The sequence below is a fragment of the Pseudonaja textilis genome, chromosome 7 (genome assembly GCF_049901715.1).
Source record: "Pseudonaja textilis isolate UNSWEBS1 chromosome 7, rPseTex1.2, whole genome shotgun sequence".
Taxonomy (NCBI): domain Eukaryota; kingdom Metazoa; phylum Chordata; class Lepidosauria; order Squamata; family Elapidae; genus Pseudonaja; species Pseudonaja textilis.
The window spans coordinates 15,578,801-15,591,473 of record NC_141996.1 but is presented as its reverse complement, the minus strand read 5'-3'; the positions used below and the strand labels follow the sequence as shown (position 1 = coordinate 15,591,473).

The following is a 12,673-nucleotide window of genomic DNA, read 5'->3' as shown; positions in this document are numbered from 1 at the left end:
ACTATTGCCATTGCCCATGCCAGCCAAAAACTCCAAACCAAAACAAAAGAAAAATATCTCTACCAATGACCTCCCAGACTCCTACACATCTTTCAGATGTCTTGAAACCATCAGTGAAAGCAAAATTTACATCAAATGCCACCTATGCAATAATCTAGCCTACCCTGCCTGCTTAAACGCAGACAAAAGCCTAGCTGATATGGTTAAAAATTCAGATACATTCTTTTATCTATTTCCATCATGTTCTCCTAAGCTAAACAAACTGAGTACCCTACCTGACAGAGTTGAAAGCATAGAATCACTCATTCACTCAATAGAAGAACGCTTAGCAACACGTTTTGAAACAACTATACAAGCAAGCCTAATCTCTCTTGGAAAAAAAAATACAGCACAGATAAGTGAGTACCCATCAGCTCAAAATCAAATCCCACAACAACCACAACCACTACCTCAACTACAATCACAACTACAACCAAAAATAACCACCAAACCACAGTCACTATCCCTTCAAATAACTCCACAAATAATATCTCCTTACTCATCAGAGACACCATGGAATGTGAACAGAAATGTCCAAATGCCATCTTATTTGGTCTCGAAGACACCAATGAATCAGATGACATCACCAAAGTTCGCGATATCATAAGCAACTCAAATACAACAAACATCTCTCCTGAAGATATCATTGAAATAACCAGAATGGCCCTGGGTACAAATACAATGATGGCTCTATGGCCCCAAGTTTTTGTAGAGTTGTATGCAAAAATGAGTCCAGCAAATGCATATTCATTTATACAATAAACGCCATTGCAAAAACCAATCCCAACCACAAAAAACTTCGCTCAAGACCAGACACTCATACTACAAAGAATCTGCTCCCGTGAACTCCACGCAGAACTCAAAAACCGTCTAGACAATGGAGAAAAGGACCTATACATTGACTACAGAGCTGATTGCATCAAAAGAAAGTCACACAACCCACAACTCCGCATCCAACCCCACCTCATCCAATCCAACATCACTCAAAACTAGGTATGCACACCCCTAACAACATCTATTCCGATGATAACTGGCCTTAAATGCAAGCTACTCAATGCAAGAAGCTTTATAAATAAAACATCTGAATTTCTCCTCTTACTAAATACAGCTAAATTGGACATTATATTTGTCTGTGAAACATGGCTCAACGCATCTCTCCCTGACTCCATTACCACAGTAATAGACTATCATGTTTACTGATCAGATCGTGAAATCCATAGAAGAGGTGGTGTTGCTATCTTCTATAAAAAGTCCCTACATCTAAAAAACATCCAAGTTACCCAAGAGCTTGCTATTCCTGAGATCATCGTCTATGAACTGTCCTTAAATATCACATTTCAGTTCTTACTATGTTACAGAGCCCCTGATTATGACATCGAACATGCAAACAAGCTAAATACACTACTAACATGGGCAGCATCCTGCCCACACGCTTTTATCTTTCTTGGTGACTTCAATTTACCTCATATTAACTGGACAGTTCAGATGTTATCCACTTCTTTCTTCCCTCCTGCACAAATCTTAGTCCAGCTGAGTCCTTCTCTTTGGGGTGGCCATTTTAGGCCACCGCGTCAGTCGTCTTGAGGGGAAAAAGACCAAGCCCAGGAGGAGAGATGCGGCTCCCCTCAACCTGGCTTTCAGCTTCCCCTTACTCCATCGCCCCTCCAAGGCAGTTTCAGCCTCTAATCATGATGATCAGGGCTCTCCAACAAAAGAGCACGGACCATAGCCATGGGCAGTTGCGATCTATGGTCCGTCAGCGAGGAGGGCTCAACCCAGAAGCTAAAGCCAACCTCTTTAACACATTCTTTGGCTTAGTATTTGTAAACAGCAAATTCTTAGTATTTCCTAGTCGAACCACAGACAACTACAATGATCTAATACATATTGATTTTACAGAAGACAATGTTGAAAAAGCATTACACAATCTAAAGCCATCTCTATCTATTGGACCGGACGGAATATGTGCCTACTTCTTTAAAAAGCTATCCACTGCCATAGCTGAACCTTTAAGCATAATCTTTGAAAAATTTTCAGGACCAGCTCCTTGCCAAAACTATGGTCACAAGCCACGGTCATCCCCATCTTCAAAAAGTGAGACCCCAGCCTAGTTGAAAATTACAGACCAATCTCTTTATGCTGTCACTTGTAAAGTCATGGAATCAATTATTAACCAATCCATCATCCTCCACTTAGAAATAAACAACCTACTCCTTAATAAACAATTTGGTTTCAGGAAAACATATGAACTACACAACTCGATCAGGGCAAAGCAACAGACACAATCTACATAGACTTCTGCAAAGCCTTTGATTCAGTGGTACACGACAAACTACTCCTAAAACTAAAATCTTACATTATCTCTGGACACCTGTATATATGGACACCTATATAACTGGATAGAAGCATTCCTGTCAAACAGACAATAAATGGTCAAAAATGGGAGCGTCCTATCAAATTCTGTACCTATCAACAGTGGTGTCCCCCAAGACAATGTTCTAGGACCAACTTTTTTCATACTCTACATAATGACCTCTGTGATCATATTAAGAGCAACTGTGTTCTCTTCGCTGATGATATAAAGCTATTCAACACCACAAACAATACTGCCACCCTTCAAAAAGACCTTGACTATGTATCAGAATGGTCAAACAAATGGCAACTTCAAATCTCAACAAATAAATGCTCTGTCCTACATATTGGCAAAAAAAAATCAGAAAATAAAATACAGGCTGAATAGTCAAGACCTTGTTCATGATCCAAACTCTGTCAAGGATCTTGGAGTACTCATCTCTAATGATCTAAGTGCTAGAGCCCACTGTAACGGCATAGCCAAAAATGCATTAAGAATTGTTAATTTAATCTTACGTAGCTTTTTCTCTGGTAATATTACACTAATAACTGGAGCATACAAAACATTTGCTAGACCAATACTCGAATGCAGCTCATCAGTCTGGAACCCACATTACATATTTGATATTAATACAGTTGAGAAAGTCCAGAAATATTTCACAAGAAGAGTTCTTCACTCCTCTACTCATTGCAGAATAACTTATGCCACCAGACTCGAAATTCTAGACCTAGAAAACCTAGAACTTCGCCGCCTTCGGTCCGATCTAAGTATAATATATAAAATCATACATTGCAATGTCCTACCTGTCAATGAATACTTCAGCATCAACCAAAACAACACAAGAGCCAACAATAGATACAAACTCAAGGTTAATCGCACCAAACTTGATTGCAGGAAATATGACCTCAGCAACAGAGTGGTCAATGTCTGGAATACTCTACCTGACTGTGTGGTTTCTTCCCCAAACCCCTAAAACTTTCACCTTAGACTGTCTGCTATTGACCTCACCCCTTTCCTAAGAGGTCTGTAGGGGGTGTGCATAAGCGCACCAACGTGCCTACCATCCCTGTCCTATTGTTTCTTTTATTTTTTTTATTTTTCTTATATGTATCCATGTATTCATAACTATATTTTTACTTATACCTATTATCTTGTAAGCAATTGACAAAAATAAATAAATAAAATAAATAAATAAATAAATAAAATTCCTCCTGCAGTCATGTTAGCCCAGGAATTCTGGGAATTGAAGTCCACAAGTCTTAAACTTGCCAAGTTTGAAGACCCTTGGTTTAGAGCACAGCTGATTCACATGGCAGAGCGGTTTGCCGTGCCTCAGCTGTTTTCTTCACAGGGACTGCTGTAGAAGGTAAGTATTATAGCTGTTTGAATTGTGGAGCGCACGCATGGAGCGTGCATTTGGCGTGAACGCGCAATCACCGAACTAGTTGTTATACCAGTGGATTCCCACCCCTGCTAAGAACCACTGGACTAAAAGATTTCAGCATCCTCCCTTCTTTTTTTAAGATAAATAAATAAATACCGGGGACAGAAAGATTCTTAAAATTGTTTACTGCAGAATTATTTCCAGCCCATGAGTTGAGCATCTTCTCATTCCCACAATATTGGAAAGAAGACTGTGTATCTTTGCTTCAGACAGACAATTCTGAAAGCACTTAGTTATAGCACCGTTTCAACATGTCATCCTTTAATTTCGCTCCAACCGAGCAAAAGGCTGACATATAAATGACATCTTTCTTCTTTCACATCACAATTGTTAGCCTCCTGTTAAGCCCAAAGAGTCACAATTTCTGCTCTGCTGCCTACAGGAGAGGCTGGGGAAGCATTTGGTAGGGTGTAGAGAGGTTTTGTTTGTTTGTTTTGCAATTTTTACTCAAGGGAGGTTCTTACTCCCAAAGATGTCCATCGTTAGAGAAAAATCAAGTGTTCTCTCAAGGGGACTGAATTTTCTATTAGGAATGAGATTTAAATCTTCATTTTCCGCTATCTAGGGATAAAGAAGGGGAGGCAGATCCTGGGGATTTGAAAGGTAAAATGAAAGGGAAAGATCCTCAGTATGAACTTGACTCTTATTATCTGAAGAGAGACTACATACAGAAGAAATTCAAAATGAGATAAATTGTATTTTTCACAACCATAACAGAGATGGTTGATTGTTGCCTTTTTCTGAGATATTTATCCATTCCCCAGTCTAACCAATAATCCAGTGCTTTGCTGGTGATTTCCCATTAACGTTTCAACCAAGTCCAAGTATATTTAGCTATTTTAGAATCAGCTGGTATTTGCAAAATAATGCTGTCTATTCAAGCTATTAAAATATTAACCTTACTACCACAGTGCTACACAGTTCAATTAGGCAACCATTGCATATCCCAAAAGTGCAGAGTCTCTGGGTGCTGAGCTTTCTATAGAGAACCAGAGAAGTCTAGTATCCCATGGCCATAAGCAACTCTCCAAACGCTTTCTGATGGCTCCAATGTCCTATGAGCGAATGCTAGAGATATTCAGTGGCCAAGCTTCCAGTCAATTTGAGGCAGGAAATGCACAATTATGGTGCATTGCAATTTGCACAAGTGGATTATAAAGTAAAGTTTCAATTGAGTGAACTCAGTTCTAAAATGGTGAAGAAGTTAGGGTTAGTACTGCAGCCTACTTCTGCTGACTGTTGGCTGCCTGCAATTTGGCAGATCGAATCTCACCAGGCTCAAGGTTGACTCAACCTTCCACTCTTCCGAGGTGGGTAAAATGAGGACCCAGATTGTTGAGGGCAATAGGTTGACTCTGTAAAGTACTGTGAAGTGGTATATAAGTCTAAGCACTATTGTTATTGCTTAGACTATCAAAAAGTTGCTAGCAGTGCCATGTATAGCACAGACAAAGAGAAAAAGAGCTGTGCTTAGAGCAGGAAGTAGCTATCTTTAAAGTAAAAAGCATATCTTTCTAATCCCTCTACCTTTTTTCCCCTTAAAGTGATTTTGTTCCATTGTCATATTGTTGGCACCTGGGCGAGGCAGGAATTGAAGAACACACAAGGAGGCCTTCAAGTCCACAACCACAATTTCCCTTTCTCCCTTTCTAGTAGACTTACTTACATATGACTTCTGTGGTAAAACACACAATACTTCAATCCTCCCTTCCACAGCTGCAATTTTATGCTTTATGCTGCTTATAATTGCCAATAACAAAAATAGCTTATTCATGCTCTTTCTATAAAGAGAAAAAAGAGCCTGAATAATTACAGCTTCTCTTGAAATCATAGCCCATAAAACACTAGCTACAAGAGAAACATGGTTTCCACTGTCTCAGAAATAAGTTAATATTTTGCCATAGAGGAAAATAATTATATTTTTAATGATTTTTTTTTTAATCACAATGTTAAAAATACAAATATTCAGCACAATATTAAACCTCGAATAAGGTAGCTCAACTGTAGAGAATAAGGGAAATGGCTGAGGTAAATAGGCAAGAATCATTGTAGACGCAGGTAGACTCCTCAGTCATTCAGACAACTGGGTCTTTCTGAAAGGGCCAGTCTAATGTCAGGTGGATGAGGTTATAAAAGCCAGCAAATGAAGGAGGACATGTTTACTGTAAGAATCCAGCCATCATAAAAGGTGTTTCTTTGTGTCTGTTCAGTATCAGATATATGGTTGATAGAAAGTTAGCTATAGCACTGGTTTGTGGTCCTTCCTCATTCTCATATGTGCAGTGGTGGTATGCTGCCGGTTTGCACTGGTTCTAGCAATCTGGTAGCGCCAGTCAGCAGTTGGCCCCACCCACCTGTCCCCGCCCTTTCCTGTCCTATATTTCCTTTGTTTTTAGCTCAGCTGATAGGCATGGTAGAGCAGATTGCTGTGCCTTAGCTGTTTTACTCACCAGCGCTGACAGTAAGGTAAGTCGAAGCGCGTGCCCACAGAATTAGTAGTAAAATATTTTGAATTCCACCACTGTACATGCGTTTTCAATACTTTACTCGATGGACTTTTTTCTCCCTTTAATCTGCATGAAGATAAATGTGCAAAAAGAAAAGAGTTTACAAATATATTATTAAGAAGAAACACTAGGACAAATTAGGACTTTGCAATCACAGAAGTTGATTTTCGATTCCAACTTCAATTCTGCAAAGCAGTTGCCAGCCCTTACAACCCATCGTCATCTTTTCTCTCCTTTTGACAAAAATTGCCAGACCATGGAACAGTGTATCATCATCCAATCATCATATGGTCAGGTGACCATTGAAAATGTAATAGTAGAGAGAAGATGAGGAGGACAGTGACAAGAATTATCATGCTGCTATCAGCTCCAACATAGATTCTGACAAATGTTCTGTATATATCAGGTTTGCCAGTGAGCCCTTTGAATGAAGGAATCCTTGAATTCCTGTACATTAGAATGAACCTTTCCTTTCTCAGGTTGGATTCCCTATTTAGTTCCTCATGCAACATTTCTTTTTTTCTAGTCCAACTTGCAGAATTGTCTTAGGGGGAAGAAATGGCTAATGAGGAATTAGGAGTTGAATGTTTTCTGATACATAGGCTATCAAAGAACTGACTCTTTCTCTCTCACCGTCTAATCTTTTGTGTAGAAGGAATGTTCTCTTTAATAAGAAGAATTTGTTTCCCTTACTCTTTAACACAGTTTGCTTTCCATAAGTAGAAAAATAAGTTCAGGCTGTCCTTGATTCTAATTGCAGCTGAAAACTTTCATATATTTTTGGAATATCATACTTTCCTTCCTATTACAACAAGTAACTATGACAGGGAGAATTAATAGACATCCAGTACATCATTTCATATTACTCCTAATATTACAGCTAATAATATACATTGGCAGCCAGCTTCCTCAACAGTTCTGAGTATGTGTGGCTCCTGGATATTTAAGATGTAACATCAGGGACAAGGAGTGTAGAGAAAATCCCACAATTATTTCCCATTAAGCAGCTCAGAATAACTTTTTCCACTCCATTTCCCCAACTTCATTTTTTTTTTCAAAAGTGGGGTTATCATACAGGTTTCGGTTTGTATGATTCATTTCTCAATATACTGTATATATAGTGTGGGTATTTACTGGCTTTCATGTTGGTCAAATAGTTTCACTCTGTCTAATATATCTGCCTATCTGTCTAACTATCCATCTATTATAAATTGGCAGCCTTTTTCTGTCTGTCTGTCTGTCTCTATCAACTTACCTACCTACCTATCTATATCTATCTATCAGTCTATCTTTCTGGCTGGCTAGCTATCATCTATGTATCTCACAAGTTGACAGCCTCTTTCTTTCTTTCTTTTTTTCTATCATCAGGTAGCTAGCTAGCTATGTATCTATCACAAGGACAGCCATTGTTTGTCTGTCTGTCTGTCCCTCCGTCCATCCATCCATCTATCCATAATCTGTCTGTCTGTCTATCTATCTATCTATCTATCTATCTATCTATCTATCTATCTATCTATTTATCTATCTGCCATCTATCATCTCCTCTCCCTCTCTTTCTTCATTCTGTGAATTTGAGACAATTAATTTAAAAATATTCTCAAAATATATTTAAAACATGCATTCCAATTCGTTTTAATTTAGGAGTTTTTTTAAAAGAAAAAAACATTATTGGATGAATGCAGAAATGGACCCAGCATGGCAGATCTGCTTTTTCTCCAAATGATGAAAGTGTTTTGCAGTTGCATGGCAACACTGGTGTTCAAGGCAACAATAATGATTCCAAAGGGACTTATTTATTTATCGCCACTGTGCTATGTAGGCAGAAGCTACATTCTCTGGAAAAAAATGGGACTTCTGGATATTTAAGGGCCAGTTCAAGTGCAACATTGGGAAGAGGCAGTGTGTGTGGGGGGGAAATATCCCATAACTTCTCAGCACAAGGCCAAGGAAAAGAAGCACTCCAATTGGTTCTATGCATAGAATAGAATATCATATAACAAGGGCAGGGGTTCAATTTTTTTAACAACCGGTTCTGTGAGCGTGGCTTAGTTGGTGGGTGTAGCTTGCTGGTCATGTGACTGGGTGGGTATGGCCAACTCGACGTCACTCACATCAAGGGGCTCTTCTCGCCTGGCCTCTCATGACAGTAGGGAAGCTGCAATGGTCGTAAGTGTGAAAAATGGTCATAAGTCACTTTTTTCAGTGCCACTGTAACTTTGAATGGTCACCAGTTTTAGACCAAAACTCAAAAAGGATATGTAAACTCATGTTCGAATGTCAATCTTTCTAGCTAGCCAAGAAGCCTTGCTGAATATCCCTCATCTTGGTTCCTTGTCATTATAAGCTTCTTTCTGGCAGCTCTGCTTCATTATTCAATTATTTCTTCAAAGTGCTAACTCCATCAGGGGAGTATTTCATCCCAACAGCAGTGAAAAAAGCTTAAAACAACCCTTCCCCTTTACCAGCAAAAAAAACCCCTCCTTTGGAGACAGTAAGTCTAGGCATACTGCCAAGAATGCAAGAAGGGTGGGAAAAAACAAGGAGATTTCTTCCAACAATCGGTTCTCCGAACTGCTTAGAAAGTTAACAACCGGTTCTAGCGAATAGGTGAGAACTGGTAGAATCCCACCCCTGAACAAGGATCTTCAAACTTGGCAAGTTTAAAACTTGTAGACTTCAACTCCCAGAATTCCTAACATGACTGGAGGAGGAATTCTGAGAGTCTAAGTCCATAAGTCTTAAAACTGTCAAGTTTGAAGACTCCTGTCGTATAAGGATAACAGTTTACTATGATACTAGAAAGGCCAACATCATTTGACATTTCATAAGGGATTATAAGACTCAACAACAACAACAAATCCTGGGAAATTCTGGGAGTTAGAGCCCACATATCTTAAAATTGCTGAGGTGAGGAAACACTGTTCTATACTAAGATAATATACCAGTGGGAGAATTGTGTGAATTGCCAATATTTGATGTGGAGGGAAAATAATTGTGTGAATTGCCAATATTTGATGTGAAGGGAAAAGAAATCAACTTCAATACTTTGCTAGCAGATTGAAAGAGAACAACCGTTAACCTAACACTTACGGAAATGTAATGGATCAGTTTGCTGTTAGGTAGGAAAATGAGTTGTAGTATAAATTCTACCTTTGGATTTTACAGAAGCTTTTGAAAATTGTACTAAAGCTGTTTCCTTTTCTTCCTCCTTTGTTCTTTGATTTCCTCCGATTTCTTTCTCTTTTGATTCCCCCCCCCCTTTTTTTTCCTTTCAGGAGGAGATTGTCTGCTCCTTTTCCACCACCATAATCTTCCTCCTTCTATTGTCAGGCATATTCAGAGTTCTTTTGTGTACTTTTAATTTATGTCTGTTTCCACTCAATTGGTTTAGCCATTTGGGCATCCCCGTGAGGTACTGTTTGGATATTCTGTCTGAAGCACCAGAAACACCTCTTGTCTATTTTTGCCTTAGATTTTTTTTTTCTCCTTTGTCTGAGGAGCTGCTCCTGTGCTTTTAATAATAGCTTAATGCGTCCAGATTCAGTAAATGCAGCTGCGGTTAGGCAATGGCTCCTGTCAGAGAAACAAAGGTGGCAAATACAGACTTTTCTATTTTGGTGCAATACTCTTAAGGCAAGCCACATAATTTTCTGCTCAAAATTAGCCTTTTTAAAGAGCTGGTTGTATTTATGCACCCTTTTTCCTTTTTTGTATTCAAAATGAGGCATATTGTCTACTTGTGACTTACAAGAAGATAAAATGCTTGGGTTTATTCCTAATGCAAGCTAAGAGTGATGAACGGTAAAGGTACATGGGTGGATCAACTGTGTAACTGATGCTTTCAGAAAAGAAAAGAAAATACCCGCATGACATTATTTTTTGTGTGTTTGTGTATGTGTGTTTCTCTTTGGACTTCAGGATGATCTTCAGCCTGTTGCATCTGAAACCAACTGGGAATCAGTCACAAGCCCGGTCTTGGTAAATAATTGTTAATCTATTTTTTTTAAAGAAGAGGAAGTAACTTAAAATCAATTGAGAACCACAGCAAGGAGATAAATTGGATTTAAGCATTCTGCAAAGCTATTATATAATTTGTTTTATTTTGGCTTAGTGCATTATGAGAAATGAAATGATTACAGCTTGTTCAGCAAACCAGTGTTAAGCAATTAATGTGATGTGTCAAACAGATCGCTATAACGCTGGCAGGGTTACTAGCAGAGACATTTCTATTACTAATACTGCTTTGGGATTTGTTGATAGCAATGAAATCCAGCTTATATTTTTCAATGAATCGGTCAATCATCAATTTTTCCACCAATTCAGTCCAAAGTTTTATCTGGCAATATCCTGACTATTCAGAATAGATATTAGTTATTTGATTTGGGTTCCTTGGAAACAGCATTACAGAGCATTACAAAGTAGGAAAAGAATGGGATGGTTTTACCTGAGGAAAGTCCAAGGTACCATCTTTAGCAATCCCAGTTTAAGCAGATAAGTAAAAGGTATTGGCCACCCCGCTCTATCAGATGATGTGGGGAATCAGTGCTATTCAGAATAAATCAGAGTTTTCCAAACTTGGCACCCATCAAAGATCTCAAGAACTGTACCTCTCAAAATTCGTACATGTCATGGAAACCACCTTGAGGCTAGGGAAAGCTACAAAAGTTTAAGTCTGGGTAGATGGATAAATAGGTTAATCTGGATAAACTCCTGTGTATTTGCTGTGGTTGCTCAAATGAACCTCACACTTCTTACTTGCTTCAAAGACACAAGGAAAAAATGAGTTTCATGTCCAAATTTTCACTATTAACGATGCTCAGGAAATAATTTGCTACTGGTTTGGATGTTATTACAGAACAATAGAGGGCATCAATAATAGGTGCAAGAATTAAATCTTGTCATGATTCAAAAATGATTCAGAAGCCTGCAATGCAGCAAGGTAGAAGCAGCATTTTTCAGAGTTCAGCCTGAAAACAGACATCATTGATTTAAGGAGTCAACTCTTTAAATCAGCCATATTGGAAAAGTCTGGAAAAAAAGACATGGCGAGTTTAAAGATATGCTGCAATTTATTCTCCTCTGCAGTTTGAAACACTCCTTCTGAATCATTTCCAAAGCATGAACATCCCTGCAAGCTATCTTCAAGAATGTACACTTAATCTGTTCTTTTATTGAGCAAACTGCAGTGGTTTCTTTTAAAATTACTTTCTAATTCCAGCATTAGATTTCATTTATACATTGGGTAACCACAAAACATCATTTTTGTTTGACATTTGTTTAAAACGAGCCACTAGTATTTCTTCCCAAGCAACAATCAATTGTTGAATGGAAAGAGTTAGGTTTATAATCCAGCAAGTCTTAATTTGGTCTGTTAAATAATTCTTCTTTGTCTTATCCTTGAGATGCAGCGCTTAAGCCATAGGGCATATTTAAATATGTTTTCCTTTAATACCGTTCATACTCTCAGCAACAAAAAAACAAAAAAGGCAGACTTGTTTAGTTTATCCTTAGCAACTAGATTTCCCTGAGAATCTGCTATCTAGTTGTTTTAGAGTATGAGATTGTTCTCCTGACTTGTCTCCACCTCACTCCTCTATCAAGAAAATAGAGCTTCCTTTTTCAGTATGGACATTGAGTTTTGAAAATCTATTTTTACAAATGCCAGGAATTTGTACAAAAGGAAAGTAATAGTAATGATACTATTCTTTGCTCACCTTGGTGTCTTCAAATTTCTCTCTGGTTCATTATCTCAACACAGCTCACGTCTATCTAGACCGCAGCAATAAAAAAAAAATCAGGCACATAGTACTTCATGACCACAGAACTTGCTTCTTTACAATTCTTGTTCCACCTTTCTATTTCACATCTAACATAACTTTTCCTTAAAATACCTCTTGGCTTGTTCTTATTTTTTTAACCCTTGCAAAACGTGTGCCTTGGACGTTCGTTCCATTTACTCCACCTATGTTAGAGTCTTCTTGACTCTCTGACAATTGCATCCTTTTTCCTTACTGATTCTTATGCTTGGAAGTATTCTTGAGGATGTTTCCAGAAGACCATTTCTCCTTTAAATTCTTCTTCAAAGCCCACCTTTTGATAAAATTCAAGTCATCTCCCATTTCCTGCATGTCATGTCTAGTAACGTGTCTAGTAACTAAATACTAGAGAGTGGAGTCCTGGCCTAGAGGTGGAGGTCTCACCTTGCAATCGGGAGGCTGTGAATTTGATCCTAGGTAGAGGCAGATATTTCTCTCTCTGGGCACGATGTGAATAAATCTGCTGAATATAACTCTGCACTGATGACAGGAAGGGCATCCGGCCAGTAAAAAC

The 12,673-nt window shown here is 38.4% G+C and overlaps 1 protein-coding gene across 2 annotated transcripts in view; it reads left to right on the top strand.

The window, feature by feature from the left end:
- The window catches only part of PDGFD (platelet derived growth factor D), a 184,659-nt gene that overhangs the window by 141,985 nt on the left and 30,001 nt on the right, over positions 1-12,673 (top strand). The window contains exon 4 of one of the 2 annotated variants that reach the window (XM_026706947.2): positions 10,262-10,321. The exons of the other annotated variant lie outside the window; for it this stretch is intronic. Within the exon in view, the coding sequence (XP_026562732.1) occupies positions 10,262-10,321 (60 nt within the window). The remainder of the gene's footprint in view (positions 1-10,261; positions 10,322-12,673) is intronic. 2 annotated transcript variants of the gene reach the window in all.